Source organism: Chlorocebus sabaeus, chromosome 27 (assembly GCF_047675955.1).
Source record: "Chlorocebus sabaeus isolate Y175 chromosome 27, mChlSab1.0.hap1, whole genome shotgun sequence".
NCBI classification, from domain to species: domain Eukaryota; kingdom Metazoa; phylum Chordata; class Mammalia; order Primates; family Cercopithecidae; genus Chlorocebus; species Chlorocebus sabaeus.
This window is the reverse complement of record NC_132930.1, coordinates 35,910,608-35,934,353: the sequence shown is the minus strand read 5'-3', so window position 1 is coordinate 35,934,353 and position 23,746 is coordinate 35,910,608. Positions and strand designations below refer to the sequence as shown.

At 39.3% G+C, this 23,746-nt stretch overlaps 1 protein-coding gene across 10 annotated transcripts in view; it reads left to right on the top strand.

Annotated features, from left to right (window-relative positions):
• Positions 1–1,472: 1,472 nt before the first annotated feature.
• CPEB2 (cytoplasmic polyadenylation element binding protein 2) overlaps positions 1,473–23,746 on the top strand; it is a 67,301-nt gene continuing 45,027 nt past the window's right edge. For 3 of the 10 annotated variants that reach the window (XM_038008695.2, XM_038008694.2, XM_038008693.2), the window contains exons 1-4: positions 1,473–3,353; positions 6,287–6,577; positions 7,321–7,410; positions 16,135–16,225. In XM_038008695.2, the coding sequence (XP_037864623.2) occupies positions 1,680–3,353; positions 6,287–6,577; positions 7,321–7,410; positions 16,135–16,225 (2,146 nt within the window). In that variant the 5' untranslated portion in view covers positions 1,473–1,679. The remainder of the gene's footprint in view (positions 3,354–6,286; positions 6,578–7,320; positions 7,411–16,134; positions 16,226–23,746) is intronic. The other 7 variants (XM_008017875.3, XM_008017874.3, XM_008017873.3 and 4 more) reach the window with 3 other exon arrangements.

Sequence of the window (23,746 nt, the reverse complement as noted above, 5' to 3'; positions counted from 1 at the left end):
ACCTTCCATTACTTTGGGGGTTAAGAGTCTATATTCTAGGATTCATTTAATAGTTTCATTTCTCTAAGCATCAAGCAAAACGTTAAAATTACAAAACAGGATCATGAAGTTCATCTCATCATGTAGTATGGATCACTCTGTCATTCTTTATCTAGACCTTCAAATACTGTATGTAAAATGTTTCTATACAAAAGGAAATACACAGGATTAGTTCCTCCTCCAACGCTTCTAAAGAGCTCTACCCTGGAAAGCTCTCTCCCTTCCATTTTGCAAGTCTCAACAAGTCTGCTGCTGAGTCAGAACCTCCTTTTTTTCCCTGATGTAAGAACTATTTCTCCCTTGAAAATTCATAAAGCTTAGGAATAAATTAGAGTCTCCCTGGGGGGAAGGGGCGGGGACGCCAGAATGAATGTGGTTGGGAGGAGTCCCATGTTGCAGCCCTGATGATGGCACATGAAACGCTTTTATGAAACGGAGCTGGCCCGGGGTTACCATGGGAGCTCGCCGTGGAACCCGTTCCACGCATCGGAGTGTGTAAATAACCACGCGGAGCGTGTTTGTTCCAGGGACTTTGTTACTTCTTACCCAAGTGAAAATGCCTGGAATACAGCTGGGGCTCCGAGGCTTCATGTTTACCCTACAGAAACACTCTCGGCGGCTATAGGATGTCGGTGACAGCACCCCTACCAGCGCCTAAAAACAGAAACAAGCTTAGAGGGAGCTTCCTAGGGCGACGAGGGGGTCCTAGACCCGGCATTCGGGGTCTAGAGGTGCGGGGCGAGGCGCCAGGCGCTCAGCGGACTTCAAGCCTGCAGAGCCCAGATGCGAGTTCACCACAGGACCCCCCGGGTTGCGCTGGGCTCTCTCGCCTTGCGCTGGGGTCCTCGGGCATCTATTTCTACGCGGGCTCGCACGGCGCAGGCGCTGGTCGAGGTCCCGGGCCTCAGTTTCCCCCACGGGGCAGTCCCGCCCTGGGAAGCCCAAGTGGTGCGGCAGGGCTTCTCCTCACCTAGGGCGGAACCGAGGTGACAGGAAGGAGGAGGCACCGCGAGGGGCGGAGACGCGTGCGACCCGGGCAGGTTCTGCGCCGATCCCGCGCCAGGGAGGGGCCGTTGCCCAGGAACCGTCCCTCCCTCCCAGGCGCGTGCTTGCCCTCGTGCGCGCGCCCACCCCGTGCTCCCGACCTCTGTCAGCCAGCCGACCCCCGCCCCAACGGGCCTTTCCATTTCCCCGGGAGCGGAGAGGCCCGAGGAGACGCGCAGCTCGCTCCCGCCCTCCCGGGAGCGCGAGCGCGCCCCCGGCTGCGTCTGCATATTAATGAGGGGCGGGGAGGGGCGACGGGGGCGCGGTGGCCTCGCGCCCGCGCGTGCCGGGACGCACCGCGGGGGGCGGCGCGATTGTGAGGTGGCGCTGACGCACGTTCCGGGGTTCTTAAGCGGCCAGGGCGGCGACGGCTACGGGAGCGGTGGCGGCGCCCGAGCCGGTCTCGGGAGGTGGCGGCGGCGGCGATCGCCGCGAGGGGTGGTGGGGCCGAAGTCGGTGCCCCCGGCTCAGTCACGGTGTCCCTCTCTCACTGACTCCCCCTCCTTCCACCACGGCCGCGCAGCCCCAGCGCCGGCGGCTTCCTAGGTGGGGCAGGGGACGAGGAGCCTCTCCTCCCGCTGCCGGCGGCCAGATAAATGAGGGATTTCGGGTTTGGGGTGCTGCAGACCGCCGCGCTTCGAAGCAGCAGCCCCGGGCCCCTGTTCAGCGGCGAGGCGTACGGTCCCTACGCCGTGGGGTCCGCCAACCCGCTGCCCTCCGCCACGCCCTTCGGCCCGCTGTCGCCACCACCGTTGCCTGTCACCGGCTTCTTAGAGGCCGCCTCCCCCTTCTCCATCCCCCTCGGCGGCGGCGCGGGCAGCCCGGCCGCCGCCGCCGCCGCCGCTTCCTCTTCCTCCCCGTTCCTGGCGCATCAGCAGACCATGCAGGATGAGCTGCTGCTGGGGCTGACACAGCAGCCGGCGCGGCCGCTTTCGGGGGCGGCGGCCACGGAGAAACTCCCCAACCACCACCCCGGCGGCGGCACGATCGCGGGTGTGACCCACCTCCTCCCCTCCCAGGACTTCAAACCGAGTCTGCACCACCCCTCCTCCTCCTCCGCCTCCTCCTGCTGCTGCTGCCGCACCTCCTCCCCGCAGGACTTCAGTAAGCGGCAGCAGCAGCAGCTGAGCAGCCAGAAGAGGAAAGAGTTCAGCCCTCCCCACCTTCCCCACCCTCCGGACTCGAAGCCGCCGCCGCCTCCGCCGCTCCACTGCCCCGGTCGGTTCAGCCCGCCGCCGCCGGCCGGCCCGCTCCTCCAGCCGGCGCAGCTCGGTCAGCGCCAGCAGCAACAGCCGCCGCAGCAGTTCAGCCTCCCGCACCCGCAGCACCTCTCGCCGCAGGACTTCGCCCCGCGGCAGCGTCCGGCCGACCTGCCCCCGCTCCCGCAGCTCCCTCCCTCGCCGCCCGCAGCCCCGCGGCGCCGCCACGGAGGCGCGGGCAGCCCTCGCAAGACCCCAGCCCCGGGCGAGGGCAGCGCCGCCGAGTCCCCCAATGCAGGCTTGGCCTCCTCGACGCCGCCGGTGAACCCCGCGCCGGGCTCCATGGAGTCCCCCAACCACCCTCTGCTCAACAGTCCCAGTAACCTCCTGCCCGGCGGTGCGCTTGGCGCGGGCGCCTTCAGCAGCCTGCAGAGCCCGGACCTTCCACACCCGGGCGGCGGCGGCGGCGGCGGGGGCGGGGGGCCCCCAGGAGGCGGAGGGGGAGGCGGCTCCGCGTCGCCGCCGCCGCTGCCCGGCTTCGGCACCCCCTGGTCGGTGCAGACCGCGTCCCCGCCACCCCAGCCCCAGCAGCCGCCGCCGACCCAGCCGCAGCAGCAGCAGCCGCCACCCCAGCAGACGCCCCAGCCGCAGCCGCAGCCGCCCGGCTCGTCGGCCACCACCCCGGGCGGCGGCGGCGGCTCGCTCAGCGCCATGCCGCCGCCCAGCCCCGACTCAGAGAACGGCTTCTACCCCGGGCTGCCGTCGTCCATGAACCCGGCCTTCTTCCCGAGCTTCTCGCCCGTGTCGCCGCACGGCTGCACTGGGCTCAGCGTGCCGACGAGCGGCGGCGGCGGCGGCGGCGGCGGCGGCTTCGGCGGCCCCTTCTCGGCTACCGCTGTGCCCCCTCCGCCGCCGCCCGCCATGAATTTACCTCAACAGCAGCCTCCGCCGCCCGCGGCGCCGCAGCAGCCTCAGAGCCGGAGGTCGCCCGTCAGCCCGCAGCTCCAGCAGCAGCACCAGGCGGCGGCCGCCGCCTTCCTGCAGCAGAGGAACTCCTATAACCACCACCAGGTACGGCGGGCGGCGGCATGGCCGCGCCGCGGGACCGGGAGACTGCGGGCGGGGGACGGAGGCGGCGACGGGGAGGCCGGGGACCCGACCTTAGCCCCGAGAGAAGCCGCGACGGGGCCACTCGCGCAAGTGCGAGTAGGACTGAGAGGGCGGACAACCGTGACAGGACTCGGAACCCCAGCCCCCGGCGGGGTGGGAAGGCAGTAGCCACCGTGGGCTGCGGGGGCGTGGGAGACGAGTTCGCGCTGGGAGCCGTGGCTGGCCGGGCGCCCCTCGAATGTCCCGGGGCAGCGGTGGGGGCTGGGGCAGGGGCTGAATAGCGCCGTGGCCGCGGGCTGCCGGGCGCGGCGTCTCTCCCTGACCCTCCTAGCTGGCGCATCCCGGGCTCCACCCGGTGCCCTGAGCCTGGAGGGCCGCCGCCCCGGGCCCCTGACTCGGGGAGGCGCGGCGAGGACCGGGGGCGGGCCAGGGGCCTTGGAAGAGCGGCCGTGGAAAGTGAACTTGGGCAGGAGGAAAATGATTGTTGGAGAAGGAGCGTGCGGGGGAGCCCTTGACTCTGTCCTACCGTCCAATGAGGGAAGGCGGAAAGGCTTTTTGTCTTTGGAGTTTGTTTATTCTTAATTGGCCGGCGGGGATCTCGCCTTGAAGCCGCAGCCGGCCCGGCGGTCCGTCGAGCCGCTCGCAAAGCTCCGCCCGGTCAACCTGCCGGCAGCGCCGCACCCTGGGCCACCGGCGAGTCGGGAGGGAGCGGCTGACCGCGCTCCTCGCAGGACCTGGTTCCCGCGGTGTCGCCTTCTCGGCTCACAGTACTGGGAAGGAGAAACTTGGTGACGGCTCGGGTTCAACCCAAGATACCCCACGATTGTCTTAATTTCTGTGCTTTTCAATGTTGGGGTCATGTTTTGTGGGTTTTAAGACAAAACTGAACTTGGATCTGGGATTAGTGTTTCCTTGTAGACTCTCGGTACATTTTTTGGTTGCCTTAACCTTCTGCAAGGGAATATTGAGCCGTGTGTATTTTAAGTAGGTAATATTATGAAATAACACTGGGCAGAGGTTTTTATTTTCCGGATCTTTTCTGATTCAAGATCTTTTTTGTTATTCCCTCAATACAATTTTTGGGTGACCGCTGGATTGGTAAATTGACGTCGAAAGAGTGTCTTGTTGGTTTTGAATCTTGTTAGCATTTCTTGCAGTGTTCATTCTAAGTCCATTTTCTATTTTCGTAATTAAGGATTGACAGAGACGCAAAATATGACCTTAACCCCATAACTTTTTCAGTTGACCAAAGTTTTCAAGGATTAGTCTTTTTTAAAGTGAATATTATCTAAATTAACTCAAGTGAAAGTTAACGGTTTATCTGAGTTAACCAAAGTGATAGTGAACAGTTTTTGTTGAATCACTGATTTCTTTTTTAGAAAAGAGAATGTGGCCTATAAGGATTGAAAATAGGGATTTTGAAATAATGTTCCACATTTTCATGATTTTTATAATCCTCAGCAACTGTTTTTTGTATCTCAGGGTCTTCATTTTGTTAACTGGAAACTTGTCCACAGAAAATTATCTGTAGGTAATTTTGTATTCTTAAAGTTGTGATACAGAGCGTTGGAAGAACATACACAATGATCCATATTTAACTGTAATCTGCTTTTGGACAAAAGATGGGTCTAGCCATGGAGTGTGAGAGGTCACACAGCTTTCATATAGAATTTTAAATCACTGGAAGATAACTTTGAGCATTAAATCATTTAATAAGGAAAGTAAGGCCCTCAAGACTGAAGTGGTTTGTCCATGGCTCCTTAATTATCCATGGAACTCTGTGGAGGAGGAAAGAGTAATATATACTCATGATTATGTTAGCATTTAAAAGTTTTTAAAAATTGGTGCTGTAGATCAGGAGTTTCTCTTTTAATTGTCTTATAAAAAGCAGGTTCAATTTTAAGAGAATCATATTTTTAGTAACTGTATGGTTCATACTTCTTTGGCTACATCTTAACACCAAAGTATTAAAGTATAAATGTATTGACAGTAGAATTACCAGCAATGAATACTTCTTTAAAAAAAAAAACAAACCCAAAACTACAATTATTAGCCTTTTGGTGGATTTACCATTCTTTGATGACTTGACTTTTCTTGCCACAGGCTTTAGATTAGGATGTAATTTACTTTTGAAAATGAATCAACTTGATGGAGACTTGTATCAAGATCTCTAGTGGAATAATCAAAACATATAGTTAATTGGCAGTATACCTCAGTGGATCCACCTATGGGCAACATCAGATAATTGCTTCAAAGTTCATGGATAATTAAGTGAAATAAAAACGAAAACACTTTAACACAAACTATACTAAAACTGGAATAATATGCCTTAACAGTTAAACAAACTGCAGAAAAATGACATAGTTTCTATACTGCCCTTATTCCAAAAGGGGATTTTAATTTGTGCAATAGAGTAATTCCCACTTTTGTAGCAGTGCAACTTGTTTTGGAAACATGAAGTCAATGTATTTCACTTGCATAAGTAGGATATTTTAATTAACAAAGACCATATTTTTAGTTGTGTGCCTAGCATAATATGGTTGCTTTAAGATCACCGTGTATGTTATATCTTTAAGAATCTTCAGTTAATTTCAATTTTTTTCTTCATATTTATCGTGTGTACAGTTATTTCTGAAGGATAAAAAGGAACTGCATGGTTCTATTTTAGTAACTGTCATAAAATATCATTTATAGTACACAAGAAGATGAAAACTTGACCAGCATCAAATATGATTTCACATAGAAAGATCTCAAGACTATTACTTTTATAACCTAGAAAAGATGTATTCTTTTGCCTTTATATATTTCATTCATATAAATTCTTAGGTCTGACATTTGAATTTGAATTGTAAACTCTTTAAATACCGCAATTTAAATAGCTATGTTTTCCCCAGCCTCTTCTGAAACAATCTCCCTGGAGCAACCATCAGAGCAGTGGCTGGGGCACTGGAAGTATGTCCTGGGGAGCAATGCATGGCAGAGATCATCGTAGAACCGGAAACATGGGAATCCCAGGAACTATGAATCAGATATCTCCATTGAAGAAACCGTTTTCTGGTAATGTCATAGCACCACCGAAATTTACTCGCTCAACTCCATCACTGACTCCAAAATCTTGGATTGAAGATAATGTGTTCAGAACAGACAACAATAGTAATACACTCTTACCCTTACAGGTAAGAATGGTATGTAAATGACCTTATATCTAATGTTAATCTTTCAAAATAGGGAATTGGGTGGTGGTGGTAGTGGTATGGTAAAATTAACATTTTTTCAAATAAAGTTTTAATTGTTAAGCCTGTAATTTAATTAACAAAGGTTAAAATATCTATACAGAGAAAATTGAGAATGTAAAAAAATTCTCTAAACACGCAATGGAAAATAAGCTTAGTAAAACATAGAAAAACCCGTTGTATTGATTAAATACATACTGAAGCTTTCAATTGGCAACTCTTTAAGAATGTTTTCATTTATAAACTCTAATGGGCCACCAAAATTTGTTTCTCCTATAATATAGCTAAGCTAAAATGTTCTGTAATTTTAACTATTCTTAGATTTGACTACAATCGGCTGTATATATATTAGAATATACTTAGTACAGCTGTGATTGTGGCAAAATAATATTAGGGCTTTTTTGCATCTAATTTAAATTTATCTTCACTAATTCACCGATTATTTTTTCTAAATGTGGCCTAATATGTTGATTAGACTTTTTTTTTTCCCCCCAGACTTTTTATTATTTTGTTGAAGTTCCTTTATGGCTATTGCAAGTGAAGTTTTTGTTTTGTTTTGTTTTTTCTTAAACCTTTAAAGGATGGAATGAGGATTTAAGATAGAGGTTTATTTTTGGTTTTCTTTCTTTCTTTCGTTGGGTGGGTATGGGGAAGACAACTGCTGATTTCTGATGAAAACTTCTATGCTATTGAAGGTGAGATCTAGTTTGCAGTTGCCAGCTTGGGGCTCAGATTCACTCCAAGATAGTTGGTGCACTGCAGCCGGAACATCCAGAATAGACCAGGTAGGCTGCACAGTGTATACTTTTTAGGATTTTGGTTAGGAGTTTAGTATTTATGTTATGAGTAGGATTTATTATTTACTTTCTTATTATACCTATTGAAACATATGTTAGAGGACACTGAAGCAATTTATTTTTTAAGGATCACCTGCTTTGAACTATTTAATGTAATAATTTTTTTATTTTCAAATTTAAGAGTAATTAATCCTTTTATATTTCTAAAACATAATAAATATTTTTGGAAAAAGGGATTATATACACAAGAGCACCTGACTTTAAACATCAGTCAAACTAAACAGATTGTATCTCTTTTCAGAATTATATGCAATTAGGTACAAAATGATATGTTTACTTAACATGCAGCTTTGTATTTAATGTTTCATAGAACTTTTCAGTAAATTTTTGTCATGAAGTCTATTTGTTTTGAGATATATTTCTAAAAAAGACTTCTGTTGGTTTCGTTTTTTCACCTTTATTAAACAATTTATAGCCTAGTATTCTAAATTTTGTTACTGCTTTTGTACCCTGACTTATTCCAAATAATCAGTTTTCTATGGAGAAACCATTAGTGAAAAAGCTGGGAGTTAGCCTTAATCAAATTACATTCACACCTTTTTACAAAATACTATCTTTCTTCTTGCAAACTGAATTTGAATGTATACTAGGTGTACCAGATGGTGAAGATTATTACAGGATATAGAAAACTCAGTCCTTACATATGCAGGTTCTCTCTTAGAGAGCTCAAGTTTGAATGAGCATAGACTTAACGTCATGTGTGTTTTATGAATGGAGCTGTGTTATTCTAAGTCTCTTCCTTGGTTAATTTATTAACATGATATGATTTTACAAGTAAGGACATAAACAGATTAGTAATACATTTGTAAGTAACTTTCTAATCTAGAAAGTTAGCACCAATTTTGATAATCAACCACTAACAATTGTTTTAGCCAAGTCCTGCCTGTTTTCCAAAGTAGTCCTGCCAGGGTCTTCACTTAGAAGTGGTAGTTACTTCATGTAATTTGCAAGGTATTGTCTTGTTAATGTAAGTTAGCTATTTACGTCTACTCTCTTCTCTACTCGTCCAGTTAAACCTTATTAGTGACATTTTTATGGTAGCATTTTTGTATTTAAATTCAACACATGAATGCCTAGGAGATGGTATGTTTAGGAGAAGAAAATTTATGTAATTATTTTGAAGGTGGCAAGAGAAATGTTTTCAGATAGAAGAGGACATAATTACTCTGTTTGTGCAGAAAGAAGCAATAGGATGGATACATATATAGGAGAAATAAGTATCCATGGAAAAGAATACAAATTAGCTGGCATTACAGGGTCCATGAGGCAGGGACAGATGTCCAGAAATCAGGTTATTGAGTTGATTTCAGTTGGTGGAATGCTAGAAAGGAGACAGGGGTGATAATGAAAGGGAAGCTTTCAAATCAGCCTCTGGGGCTGCCCTCCCACTTAGACCTCAGTCAAAGCTACTCTGCTTTTACCTGTTTTATAACCTAAGATTTTAGGGAGATTTATTTTAGGAAAAATGATTTTGGTGCTTAAAGATAAACTTATCTGGTAAACTGCCGAGATATTGGCATTCCCTTTAGATACTTGAGCCAGAGGTGTGATGTGATGAAGTAGAAGACAGTGGTGGAGGAAAAAAAGAGATAATGGAAAGTGAATGGAACTGGAAGGAAAGAAGGCCTGTAACTTGGATCTTCTTCCTCTTCCTCATAATCTTTATGACATTGAATGACATAATTTATGGGCTTTAATCTCTCTGGGTCACAGTTTCCTTATCTGTAAAAGGGGGACCTTGAACTAGGTCATTTAAGGCCTTTCCAGCCAGCTTTTACACTTTCTCTGATCTGTTTTGGCCATTTCTTTTCCTCCCTGGTGCCCCACCCGCTTGCCTCTATTTTTAGAATACAAGCCTCTTGGTTTCTTTGAGCAAAGGGTCTAAGGCATTAGTCTAAGGAAGTGGAGGTAGTATGTGACCTTTCAACTGGACTTAAAAGAAATGTCATTGTCTCCTCTAAGTACCCTAAAAGTGCTTATACATAATTTGTTATGTGTTTCCATCTTTCCATAAAAGGTTGAGGTATTTGAAGTTGAGCCTCTTAAAAATACAGCAGCAGCTACAAAATGAAATTGATATCTTAAAATGTTGGGTAGTTTCTCATTCTTTGGCAAAATTAAAATTATAGAAGATACTTAGTCACTTAAATATCTGAGGAGATTATTTGCTTTTCTGACCTTTTGTCATCACATACAATGTAATTCAAGTATATTTTTGTTAACAAGTACATTATTTTAAAACATTTTACTTTTTATTTCCTTTAGGCTCAAACTCATTAGGGCCTAGAATATAATACAAAATTCTAGAACTGAAGTCTTAATTCTTGTACTTGGATACTGCAGGCTTACCTATATCAAGAGGTGAACACATAATTGAATTCAATAAATAAGAAAGAACTAGTTTTGTAGGTTGATTTTTATTTCTGTTAATATGTAAAATTTTGTGGGTTGGAATTTTATTTTAAATAAGAATTTTTTAAAATAGAAAACTCTCACATTTAAAACTTTTTAAAAGCAAATATAAATTATAAACATTTCTGACTTTAAAAAGAGTATTATATATCTCTATGAATTACTTTTTTTTTTTTTTTTTTTTTGAGTCAGTTTCACTCTGTCACTCAGGCTGAAGTGCAGTGGCATGATCTCAGCTCACTGCACTCCCAGGTTCAAGCGATTCTCGTGCTTCAGCCTCCCCAGTAGCTGTGATTACAGGCAGGCACCTCCATGCCTGTCTAATTTTTATATTATTAGTAGAGACAGGGTTTCACCGTGTTGGCCAGGCTGGTCTCAGACTCCTGACCTCACGTAATCTGCCCGCCTCGGCCTCCAAAGTGTTGAGATTTCAGGCTTGAGCCACCACGCCCAGCCAGTATATATGCATGAATATCCTTAGGGCTACTAATTACTTTAAAATGTCATTAGCTAGTTACCCTTGCAAGAAGCATACTTAAAAATTTGAATTCTAAATTATATTACAATGGAATTTGCAGCCAGATCCAGGGACGTGCACTACTTGGAAGGCTGAGGCAGGAGGATTGATTGCCTGAGCCCTGGAGTTGAGTCCAGCCTGGGCAACGTAATAAGATACCACCCCCTCTTCCCAGAAAAATAGGAGTTTTCAGTTTAATGTTAAGGTTACGCTATATTTATTCATATGTTTTAAACCAAAGAGTAAATATCCTTTAACTGAGGTTATTACTTACAAGTTTACATATGACATATCAGCTCACTGTAAACAAAGTAATGTCTTGCAACAGTAATCGAGTGTGTGAAGCATATACATGCATGTCACCCTGCCTTCCACCTGGGGAATGGTCAATACATCAACTCTAAATTTTTGGTCTTCCACACGTTCTGCTTGCAGTGCTTGAGCATGTCACATAATAAACTACTTTGAACTAATTGAAGATACTTTCCACTAATCTTTAATAGGCTGTTATGATAATGTGGTAAATCATAATTTGGAGATCTGTCTCAGAAAAAAATATTATTTGAGTCTTTACTCACACACACACACACACAAAAAACAGTATGTAGTTGCATACCAAGCCCAATTTGTTTATCTAATAAAGCGTTTCTTAAATAGTGGTTTGTAAACCAGATGAACTTCAGGGACATTCATAGTCATCAAACTGTTACATGCCCACTGAAAATGAAAAAGAATGGACTCTTGTATTGCAGCTTAAGTAATGGATGCCTTCTTTTTGTTTCCTATTCTGTGTTCAGTGCTTTAATTGTTCTTGAAATGTTTTCCACTTGTCTTTCTATTTTAATTCTTGTGAGTACTAGAATAGCTTTGGCCTTTTAAAATATTTGATTTTTTTTTTTTTCCCTGAGAATGACGAACACACTTTGTTGAGGTTCAAAATTAATAAAGAAAATTCAAGAAATGTATCTTCATTCATTCTGTATGTTAGTGTTTTAATTACCCTCAGGATATATGGATAAAAAATACTATTCTTTGTCTTGGAGAAGGTAAGAGTCTAGTTGGATGAATAAGGGTTATCTAAGTGGAACAACTAGAAAATGAGAAGAGAGCTTATGAGATTGAGTACTACGTTATGCAGTAGAGCAGCACGTCATCTGCTACTAATTGAGTATGGTGCAATAACATTGTATAACAGGAATGTATGGTCAATATCTACTTAAAATTAAGGACAACATTAGCACTACATTGCTTTATTTTAAAGTAAAAATTAGAGAAGTAAACACAAATATTATAAGTACAATAATAGCTGATCTTTCTAATTAAGCAGAATAATACATTTTCAAGCATCTGCTAAATCATTAAATATAAGAATGTAGGGTTTTTCTATAATCTTATTTTTCTTTGGAAGAGTACCTCATTTTCAGGAGGAAAAGTTTCTAATTGACCACTTATTTTAAAATAAAACAGGGTTTTTAATATATCCCAGCAAAAAAATTAATCTCTCTTCAAATTGTAATTAAGTTTGAATTCCCTTTGTCATACTGCTTCTAATATTGTGCATTGACCTCCTTAGTTATTTTTCAGTGTTTATAATCTTTGCTTAGGTCATCTTTTTTCAAGATTAGGATCACTTTGTTCTTTTGTGTGTTTTTCAGCCTTTCTAAGCTTTTATTGACACTCCCGTAAGTGTTTGTGGCAAATATCTGGGTTTAAGAAAAACCATGAAATAAGTATTATAATAAAAGAGGTTATACCTTTTCCAACAGTGTTTTCTAATCATTTTATTCTGTTAATTATTATGAGATTCTGTAATTTCAGTTTCTGAAAGCCCATTTAGTTGATTCTTTGCCAGATAGTTTTTATATTTCAGAATTGATTGCATGCACACTTTTCCTCATAGATTCTTATTTTTGTGAATATCTTGGTGTTTTCAAATAGCCTTGTAATAAATGTAAATTACATTGCTATGATTTTCCATATTTATTAATGATAATTAGTATTGTTGTGTTCATGGTCACTTGAAAATTGCCTTAGTTTTTCTGTTTAGTTTTTAAACTGATGACAATTTGCATGAACACAACTTTTCTTAATGTCTTTATTTCAGAAGAATGCATGAGTGTTTGTTTTATAACCAGATTTGTTTCTGTTTTTTCAGAAGTCATATTTTAATTCCCACAATTTATTTAATGGAATTATCTATATCTTTTGCACGTAAGCCTATAGGTTTCATTAAATTCAAAAAGCAATTTTGAGATGTCATGTGCTCTTTGGTTGCTCACGGCTGTTTTATGTTTGTTGCTTTAAAAATCACATGAGATGCAGCTGATGCTTTACAAAGTATAACCAAGCTAATCTTTTTAAAATAGCTTTGCTGTTTTCTTTCCTAGAGTAGGAGTTTAGGATCAAATACTTAACAGAAAAAGGAAAATAAGAGACCTTATAAGTAGGTGTCTCACTGATTGAGTTAGATATAGACACTCAAGCGGAAGTTATTAATAGATGCAGCCTTTTTGAGTAACACCTCTCAAAATTAATTATATAGTGGTCACTGATATTTATAGTTAGTTTAAGGATGTTTCTCTTTCATACTTTAAATATTGTCCATGACCCAGGCAATAATTTTACCATGCTCTAGAGCAAGATCACACCTCTTGCAATGAAGGTAGAGTGTACTTTCCCCTACACCTCGAGAAAAAGGAAGTTACTTGGGAAATATTGTTTGGGTGGTTTATTAGTTACCATTAATTAAGGTCATCAGTTGACTGGGCATAGGTTGGTTCTGTTCAAAGTCATCAACCTAAAAAGATAACTATAAACTGTAATATATTTCTTTTGTGAGGATTTAGGGTAAGGAGGATAATAAAGTATTTTAAAGTATTTACAATGTATTCTTAGAACCGTCATGATATGGCATACCTGCAGAGGGATTTTTTGCTTAATTATATGAACATTAACTTTTGTCATTACAGCTTACATTTTATAATTCTATTTTAAATACATCTGGGAACTTTCAGTATAATAGTGCTTAATCTTCCATTGGGTTGTTGGAAATTCAGATTCATAGCAAGCCACATTAATCTGATGCTGTGTCAGTTTAGTCAGTTAACATTTGACTACCTATTCCATTGAGGATTCTGAGAAAGTTTTATAGTCCTTTGCAATTACTGTTTAAGAAGTACAGTCTTTCTCCTCACAGAACTCGACTTTTTTTTTACATTTTTTACTGAGTTTTATGGTAAAGATAAAGGAGTATTCATTCAGCAGAGATATGAGAACTAACTATATTCTGTAATTAGTCCCTATTCTTAATCAACTTAGAAGTTTAGTGGAAGAGACAGGAAAATCAACAAATTGGTTATGAACACAGTATTGTGGAAGCACAGGGAAGACGGACATATTTGAATAGATTCCTAAAATTAATATGTCATTTTTGCCCATATGGGCCATCCTATTCTCTGTTTTGATTTTATTAATATTTCATTAATTTGGAGTATTTTCAGTCTTTTCTGTAATTTTTAAAGAGACTATAGGCATAATCTTGTCTGACATGATTATTTTCTAGGAGTTAGAACCAGAGCCTAGAGAGATTTAGTGACTTCAGACGAAGAAACTAATTGCTGCTTATGAACTGTGATATCCAGGCCCGCAGAATCAGTATCACCTGGGAACTTGTTAGAAATACATATTCTCAGGTTCTACTCCAGACCTACTGAATTTGATGTGTTTCAGCAGTCTGTGTGTTTAACCAGCCTTCCAGATGATTCCGAAACATGCTCAAGTTTAGGAACAACTGTTACAGCTCATTGATTCTTTGTGCCTCCATCACTAATCAAGGTCACTGTTCTAGAGAGCAGCTGTTACTGATGCATGTGTTTTACCTCAGGGGCCTTTCAGTACAAATCAGTAAACAGTACTGATAGAGTTAATTTGTGATAAAGCTGGAATAAGAGCCTCCAGTTTAGCGTTCCTTCCGTCATTCAGTGTTACTTTTTACCTTTTTTAAATCCCTGACAGCAACTTATTTAGTCTACAGTGCTGATTCTGAACCCCTAGATTTAAAAAGGCTACAACCTTAATTTAAACATCAAAGTAAAGTAAATAAATAGACATATTCTTAGAAAAGCTACTTAGGTTTCTCTTCAGCTTTCTAAAGAACTGATTCTGAATCTTCTCTGGATTGTGGACTCCCATGGAAAACTGATGAAAGCTATAAACCTTTTCTTCAGGAAAAAAAAAAATGTATGTATACACCAGTCCCCACTTATCCATGAGGGATACGTTCCAAGACAATCAGTGGATACCTGAAACTGCAAATAGTGCCTTCATATACTGTTTTTTTCCCAGTGAAAACGTATGTATGATAAAGTTTAATTCATAAATTAGGCACAATAAGTGACAACAATAATAATAAAGTAGGACAATTATAGCAATGTAATGTAATAAAAGTTATGTAAAAGTGGCATTTCTCTCTCTCAGAATATCTTATTGTATTGTCCTACAGATAACTGAAATCATGGAAGGCAAAAGGCAGAAAGGGGGGACTACTGTACACCCATGAACAGTCTATTATATATAATCTCAGAGACTTCTGGTCTCTATTGAAGCTCATGGACCCAGGTTCTTAAGTGCCTTATTTTGACTTCTATGGGGACTTTTATTTCCACTTAATTTTCAGATTCTTCCTTTCCATTTTCTGTGACAATCTTTTTTTTAGAGTTTAGAATGGACTATCCTGCCTCCCTAACGTATATATAAGCTTGCACATGCGTGCACACACATACTTAACTGGTTGGGTGAGTATTTTGGGAAGACTCCTAGATGATGGTATGGGCCAGAAAGCTTCTGTAGTGGTTCCCCACGTACCTTTTTTCAGATGCATTGAGTATGTATTGAACAGAATACAGTGGAAATTCATGGACATTAAAGAGTCAGATTCTTTCAAATAAGCAAGTGAAGGGATTGAACATTCAGCAAACAAGGTTCTGATAACACAAGACTTTGGAGACTTGGTGAAGTAGCAGACTTAATGAGATTACTGCTTTTACTCTTCTCTCCTCCACGTGCCTATTTTGCTGGGGAGTTGGGGGAGGCAGGCTTAAAAATGCAGAGACAAATAAGGAAGCACTTTAGAGAGTAAGATATGAATCTGAATATTCTAGGCATTAGTCCTTGTTCTGGTGTTAGTATCTTATACTTTTTATTTTTGCCATATAAGATGTTTATGCACTCATTATGAAATTCAGACTACTATGTCAAATAACAAAGGGTTTGATAGATGTTTAAAGTATGGTGCAATTATGGAACTAAAATATTTCCTCCCAAATATTTGTTTTCCTCGTGCCAGTATCTGTCTTCCTAAATACTTGAGAAAAGTTTAGAAATTAACCAAAGAATACTTTCTGTGTATATAAGATTTCAGGAAACTTTATAGAGAAAGGTAACCATAGAAATTATTTTACTGTTTTGCATTAGTATTGCCAATAAAATTAGATTGCTTTTGATAAAAGATTTAAGAGATAAATGTACTGAAAATAATGTCCTCCAATACAAGGAACATTGTAGCTCATGAGATCTGTAGTTACTGGTATTTTTGTGGGATACAGATTAATTGGTAATATATTAATCAGATGTCCTCTTTTATGTAAGAGAATTTAGATAGTATTTTTGTAATCATGTTTTGAAAATGCATAGATTATAATGTCTTTTTTCCTCTTCTCTTCCAGGATCGAAGTAGAATGTATGACAGTTTGAATATGCACTCTTTGGAAAATTCCCTTATCGATATTATGAGAGCAGAGCATGATCCTCTTAAGGGTAGGTGACTTTTTAAAAAAATATGTTTATGTTATATACCAATTTGCTTATCTAACTAGTTTTTATATGAAAGTGAACCCTAAGTAGCACCTATATCCACTATAAAATTCTATTATACATTTATTAATGATAATCTTTTTTTTAATGAAATGCCATACTTTTTCCTTTGTTGCTTAATGTGAACTCACCTACCTTGACTTACAATTTAAGGAACATTTACTATTTAGAGACATGCTTCAGTTCACCAGAGAATGAAGAATGGATCTAAAAGTATACATTAGTCACTTTTCTAGAATTCTTTCAAGTACGAAAATACTAAAAATATTTCTTGGAATACTTGTATTCACAATTTGCGGTGATTCCAGCCTAGAATTTTCCCTAGTTAACCTCCTTTCTCTATTTTTCTTTTACTGTCATAGGGTTTTGAAAAGGGGGGAATATTTTATAGTGGCTTCTCCAAGGTGAAAAATAGCTCTTCATAGAAATTGACACAAATTAGGGAAAAGAACCAGCCCACTTATCCTACAGTAGCAGTCTTCACTAATTGTTTATACCATTTGAAGAAGTTTCATTAGCATACTTGTTTTTGTCTGTACATATTCTGTATATAAAATGAAAATTATTACGTATTATGTATTTTTATACAGTATATCTCATTGTCATTTATGTCAATGGTGAAAATCTACCAAATTGTCAATTTGAGTCATGACAGATATCTTGCTACATAATAAATTATCTCAAAACTTAGCAGCTTAAATTAGCAATAAATATTTATTACTTTACACGGTTTCTGTGAGTCACAAATTCAGGAGCAGCTTAACTATTTTATTCTGGCTCAAAATCACTGAATCAAAATCATGGATTACTTTGTAAACTTTCTCCATTTTTAATTCTATAAAGCCAAGTTAGAATTCTCTTTCGAGATTTGGCCTAAAAACTCTATAAACTTCCATATTGACGGGGAGGTGGTGATGTGGGGCTAAGTTGATAATACTGACCACATATCTAATTATTTTGTTCTGTTTATGGGTTTTGCTTGTAAAAAGAATTCCTTGTCTTTTCAATTCCTTAATTTTAAGGAGCTTGAGAAGCTGAGGGGATATTAGTGATTGTTGATTATGTGTGCTAATAGTAATTCCTCATACAAACTTACAGTAAAGTTATATGTCAAGTTTTTGGGTTTCGGTTTTTTTTTTTTTTTTAACCAAAATTCAGCTTAGATTTTTTAGTATCTTTGTATAGGGTCTTGGTCTTTTTCACTGTTATGCTGGCAGTTTCAGTGGTTTGTCTTAGATCCACCATTTAGAATAGAAGCTAGCAGTTTATGATTAAGAAGTTTCCTGTTTATCTCCTTGGCTTCTCAAGAAAGAAAACTCTTAGAAATTCTAATGCAAGATAAAGTCAAGATTATTAACTGTTACCAGTGGATAATAAAAGTTTTTCGTTGTTTCTCCCAGTCTTTTTTTTTTTTCAAAAGGCTTTTTAAACATATTAGATAAAATGTTCACTGTGGCACTGTTAATTATCTCTGTTTTTCTTTTTACTAGCCTGGATTGTAGTAAAAGTGAAGGGAAACCTAAAAAGGACATTGGAAAGGAAATGGAAGCATTGTGAGGTTAAGGGGAATTATATATACATATACACACACACACTCATGTATATAGATATATATGTTTTTAATCTCAAGAGAATTCAGAATTTTTAAGTTAGAAAAATTATCTTTGGCTGTGAGAATGGGAAAAAGATGCTCACTAACCACCTTTAGGCATCATGATGGTGACAAGTCTGTTCATATTTACACAAAACGTGGAATATTTTGTCTTCCACATGTTTTATGACAGGGAATTTTTAAAAAGAGAAAAAAGAAAATATTGAGAAACTTTCTCTGCATAAAATCAAAAAAAAAGACTGATATTTGTACAAAACTCCGTCATATCCCTATTTAAAATTATCTTGGTACTAGGTTCTGCCACTTTAAGTCTTTTTTTTTTTTTTTTCCTTTCTTTCTTACACAGATTCCACTGCCTCCTGGGATATTATGTTGTATATTTTCTTTCTCCCCATACTCTGATTATTGTAATTTTTTTTGGGGGGGGGGCTAGACCTCAGTAGAATCTTCGAAGTCAAGGTGGTAGCAAATGGAATAAACCATCCAGGGTTTAACACCTGAATTTGTTTTCCTTCTTTCTATTACTGTTCTTGAGGGCGGTATTTCACCCTCTATCTCATCTCTTCTCTCTTACCTTTTCATCCCTTTTAGGAAATCCTGTCCTCTGTTTAATTAAAAAAAATTATTTTCCCCTAGAAAACAAAATGAATATTATTTTATCCTTTCTGAATGCTGTTTTACAAACCAGCCATTGGTTTTGTTTTTGTTACGGGATCTGATGAAAAAGGAGAAGAGAGTTGGAGGGTAAATTTTTAAAATGAATTGTTTCTCTTTATATTAATGGTGAAAATATCTAGGAAAATGAACTTGAATGAGGAGAGATGTTAGTTATCTCTGTATAATTATCCCAAATTTAGCAGATCAAAACAACAGTAAACATCATCTCACACAATTTCTGTGGGTTTGAATTTGGGAGCAGTTCGGCTGGTTACCTCTGGCTGAGGATATCTCATGAAGTAGCAGTCAGCATACTGGCTGAAGCTGCAGTCATCTGAAGGCTTAACTGGAACTGGAGGATCTTTTTCTAAGATGGTACACTCGCATGGCTGGCTGTTGGCAGAAGAACTTCGTTTGTTGCCTCATGGACCTCTCAACAGGGCTGTAAAATTTTTCTTATAACGTGGTTGCTTATATCCCCCAAAGTGAGTGATAAAAGCTCAAAATGAATGCCCCCATGTCTTCTATGTCCTAGCCTTAGAAGTCTCATACCATCATTTCCACAACATTCTGTTAACTACGTAGATCAGCTCTGCTCAATTTAGGCCGGGTCTGCTATTCAAGAGATGTGAATACTAGAGGCTGGCTACCACAGAGGTAAAAGGCAGAGTGGTAAATTTGTATTCACTTCTACCCTCAGTTAAAGGAAAAGAAAAATTAGTCAAGGTGAGACTGTCAATTGGAAGAAAGGAGTCAAGCAGATCTCTAGAATGCTAAGTGGCAGGTTCCTGACCTAACTGAGAACTGGGTGATTGTGCTAACAGAAGCACCCTCCCTCTCATCCCTGTTTATGCCCAAAACACTTCACTGCAGCTTATTTGCATTTTCCTACTCTCCAGTGTTTTTTCGGGACAGTAGGGAACCTCCATTGTTTAATGTTGATATTTTCGTGGTCTGGCACAGCAGGTGGGAAGGGTCTAGTCTTGTTGGAGTTGTCCAGATATGAAATGATGGCAACCCAAGATGGAACGCTGAATGCACCTTACTCCTTTAAGTGTGTCTGCTTTTGCACAAGTTTCCTAGACACTGACTGCACGTTTTCTGAGACAGACATAGTGTCTGCCCTCATTGTGTAAATATGAAGAGACCTGTCACCATGATGATTCCTAAAGATGGTTACTGAGCATGATTTTCCCCTTCTCACAGCCAAAGATAATTTGTCTAACTTAAAAATTTTGAATTCACTTGAGATTGAAAAACATATATATCTATATATATGCATGTGTTAATGTGTGTGTGTACATATATATATAAAATTGTATATATATATTTTTATATTTAAAATGTAATTTTTTATATATGTATAAAAAATTCCTCTTAGCCTACTGGGGAAAGAGATACCTTATACAAATACAATATACATATATCTACTGCGTGTTAGAAATACTGTGGAGGAAGATTATGAGGTGTTTAGGGAGATTATAAATGAAAGTACCCAATTTAGATGTGGAGTAAAGGAAGCTGAGACCTGAAGCATGAGCAGCACAATGATGAAAAAATATTGGGAGAAAGTGTCATTAGACAGAGGAACCAGCATGTGCAAAAGCATGGAAGAGATTGTCACATTTGAGGAACTGAAAGGAGGCTAGTCCTGGCATAGCTTGTTTAGGGCTGCCTGATGCCGACTGGGTGTAACAGGGCACAGTTAACACTGTCGAGAGTGTACTATATTTTGCTATGGATCATGAACAGTGACACACTGTTAAATGCTTTCTTTAGTAAGAATGGCACTGACCCGTCTGCTTTATTTATTGTGTGGTAGTTTCTCTCCATTAACATCCTATTTTCTGATTACTGTCTTGATTCTTGGCAAATAACTTTTCAAAGGAAGAACAATCATGGATTCTTTAAATAGTTACAGTAAATCATGCTTTGCCAAGTACTGTTTTGTAGTTTTTCAGTTTTAGATTTGCATACCTATTTTAAGTAATTTGTGATTTTTTAATATATGTGTATGTATGTTCATTCCCCCTTTAAACAAAAGAACAAGACAGTGATTATTGTTAAGCTCTTTTCCTTCCCTGCCCCCAACAATTTGTAAAAAGGCTTACTGTGTATTTTTTGCCAGAAATTGCTTGTATCGTTCCCCAAAGTATAGGGACAAACAAAAGTACTTAATTGTAGCTCATAAAAGTTGATTTGAAAACTCTAGGAAGAAATGTAGTTTATGTAATGGTTTTGGGGAAGATATGTGTCAGTAAGTCGTAATGCCTTTACCAATGTTTCATGAGCAGTTAAAGGGAATTAAGGAAAAAGAATTTAGAATGTGATTTTACATCAACGAATGTCTAGAAGTGGATGCCTTTAAAACTTCTTATTTACTACGTTTTTGTGTGTCTAGTGTCATTTTTATTACCTGATTGCTAACCTCCTATTTTTTAAGACTCCTGAAGTAAGAAGCTCTGTTTATTTTAGGGCATATAAGCCCTAAGAAAATAAGGATTTATTCCTGTAAGGTGCTGACTGATTATGGTAGTACCAAATTTCTTATTTTCTTCCACTTTTCCCTCTCTTTCTCTTCAGCTGAGCTTCATATAAGATTACAATACCAAGTCACAAAATAACCTGTATAAATTTCTAAAAGTCTCCATTGTGAGAACTTATATTTAGAATTTAAGAACTGTTGAGCCAGATAGAGGTTCTCAGACTCTGAGACTGTGTCAACCATGTGGGTTTCAGGGCCCATTCCTAGTGGTGGTGCAGTTTATGTGGGGTGTAGAACACACCTGGAGAAACTCTGGTATAAGAGAGCAATGGTAAAGAGATCTTTAAAAAAACTGTGAAATTTTAATGGCTTTTATTAAAATAAAGTTCACAATAAAACAAATAGCAATAATATACATGCCAAAGCAGGTATGTCATCTGCTCTTATAGGACTCTTCCTTATTTCCCCTGACAGAGAAAAAGGGGTGCATTTCTCAAAACTGAGTTTACTTTTTCTTCAGCCACTGGTGTTTTCCTGAAGTCAAAAGTTTTACAATTGCTAATAACAAAGAAAAAATAATATAGAAGAAAATCACCTGTATTAGATATATATCTTTAAAAAGTTAGAGGGATGTTGCATATGTGTTCAGTTTTAAATGAAATGTTTCCATTTATTTTAAAAAGGAGTAAAAAGGATTGACATATTATTTCTCCTTTATTGATTTTTTGTTTCTTTATTCTATAGACCCCTGGCCTTTGATAGGAAAAAAAATTATTAACAACTTTTGGAGTAAATTGTATTTATATAGAAGCCATGTATATTTTATTAAGCAATTCTGACTTTAAGAAGCGATTATTGTTATAATGTACATGGAATCTTAATACTTTATCCTTCCACTGCTCAGAATTGTTCATCTTAGTGAAAGGTGAAAGTATAATTTATGAGTTTGGTCATTGAGAATATCTGTAGATTGAAAAGGAAATTATAAAAATGTGGTTGTGAAAGTTTTTGTTTTAAAAAAACTTATTTGAAATATGCATCATGGATAGAGATAAGTTTTGCTTTTATTTCTTTTTACATAATTGTCTTTATTACAAACTGTTATTACATTTAAAACATACTTGAGTTTTATTTCTTCCAAGCATCTTTGAATATTTAGGTAAATGATTTAAATTATGACAGACTGAAATTTTTTTCTTAAAAACTAAAACCTATCAGACAGAAACTACAATGAATTTTGTTAAAATCATGTTTATTTATTCCGAACATGTATGTTTTTACTGCAATCCTATTATTGACCACAAAGCATCTTTCATATGATCTGAAAAATGTTTATATCACTTGTTTTAAATGGAAAGACAACAAAAAGAATGTTTCCTATATATAACTTGCAGTGATAAAAGCAAGTAATTGGAATAATTAGGCTTATGCATTTTAACTACTTATAGTATTTGAAGATATATCGAAGAATCTCTTGTGAAGGTTTTTTCCTCCAAAATAATAGCATTTTATCCTTTTTAAAGTATTTGTTTTCCTGTTACAAAAAAAAAGATAGTATTCATTTATTAAAGAAAATGTGGAAACACTAGGAGAAACAAGTTTTAAAATCATCACTTATCTCACGAACTAAAGTAATCATAATTGATATTTTGGTGTATAATTTTTCCAATCTTTTCATTATTTATAAACTTAAAATATTTGCAGTAATTAAATCTTTGCCTTCCATCCAACCTGGTTAACTTTTTTAAAAATTAGTTTAAAAAATGTATGTACATACTTTTGAAAGTCAAGTAGTGCTGTAAGTCTTATATAAGGAAAAAATAGAAGTCTCCTTCCTCTTCCTTGTCTGTCCACTTCAGATTCCTGCTCCTTAGTGGTAGCCACTACGAGCTTTTTTTTTTTTTTTAACTGATTTTTTGTGTAATTATTTGTAAATAATATGCTTGTGCTTCTAGGTTTCCTACATTTTAGATATTATATGTTGATATTCTAATATGACTTAATATCCTTCAATATTTCCCCTACTCTGTCCTCCAAAATGATAAGAGCACCTTTGTTTAAGTTAGGGATTGTATTACTGAGATAAGGCAAATAATATTCATAGATGAACCTTGTATGTTTTGTACTATAACGTTTTCTTTTTCATAAAACTTTCTTTTTCCTGGTATTAATCATTATCTTTTTTGGTTTATTTGCTTAGTTTTCTAAGTATCATTAATTCATCCCAGAATTTATCCATAGACTGTAAAGCTTCTTTCAATACATATAAATGCATCAAATTATCATCCAAATTTTTTTTTTCATTATTGTACCCCTATATAGCAGTCATTTGGGGACTTCCATAATCCTAGGAATTCCTTTTTTTCTGTGGAATCCATGTCCTGATCTCCATGTCCTTCCTTCAGTGACTTACATCTTTGTTTTTCTTTGATTTGTTGTACCTGTATTACCTTCCTGCTAATGGCACATAAATTTTGAGACCCTATATGTATTAAAACATAACTTTTCTACCAATATAATATGATAGGCCACTATGGAATTATATATTAGCAATTTAGAATATTGAAGGTATTGATTCAGAGTCTTTTAACCTCCAGTATTGCTTTAAGTGTGGCATCGTTCTGAATCCTGTTCATTTGTATGATTGCCTTGATTTCTTATTTTTGTTGTTGTTCTTTTGCTTTCTGAAAGCTTTTAGGATTTTTTCATG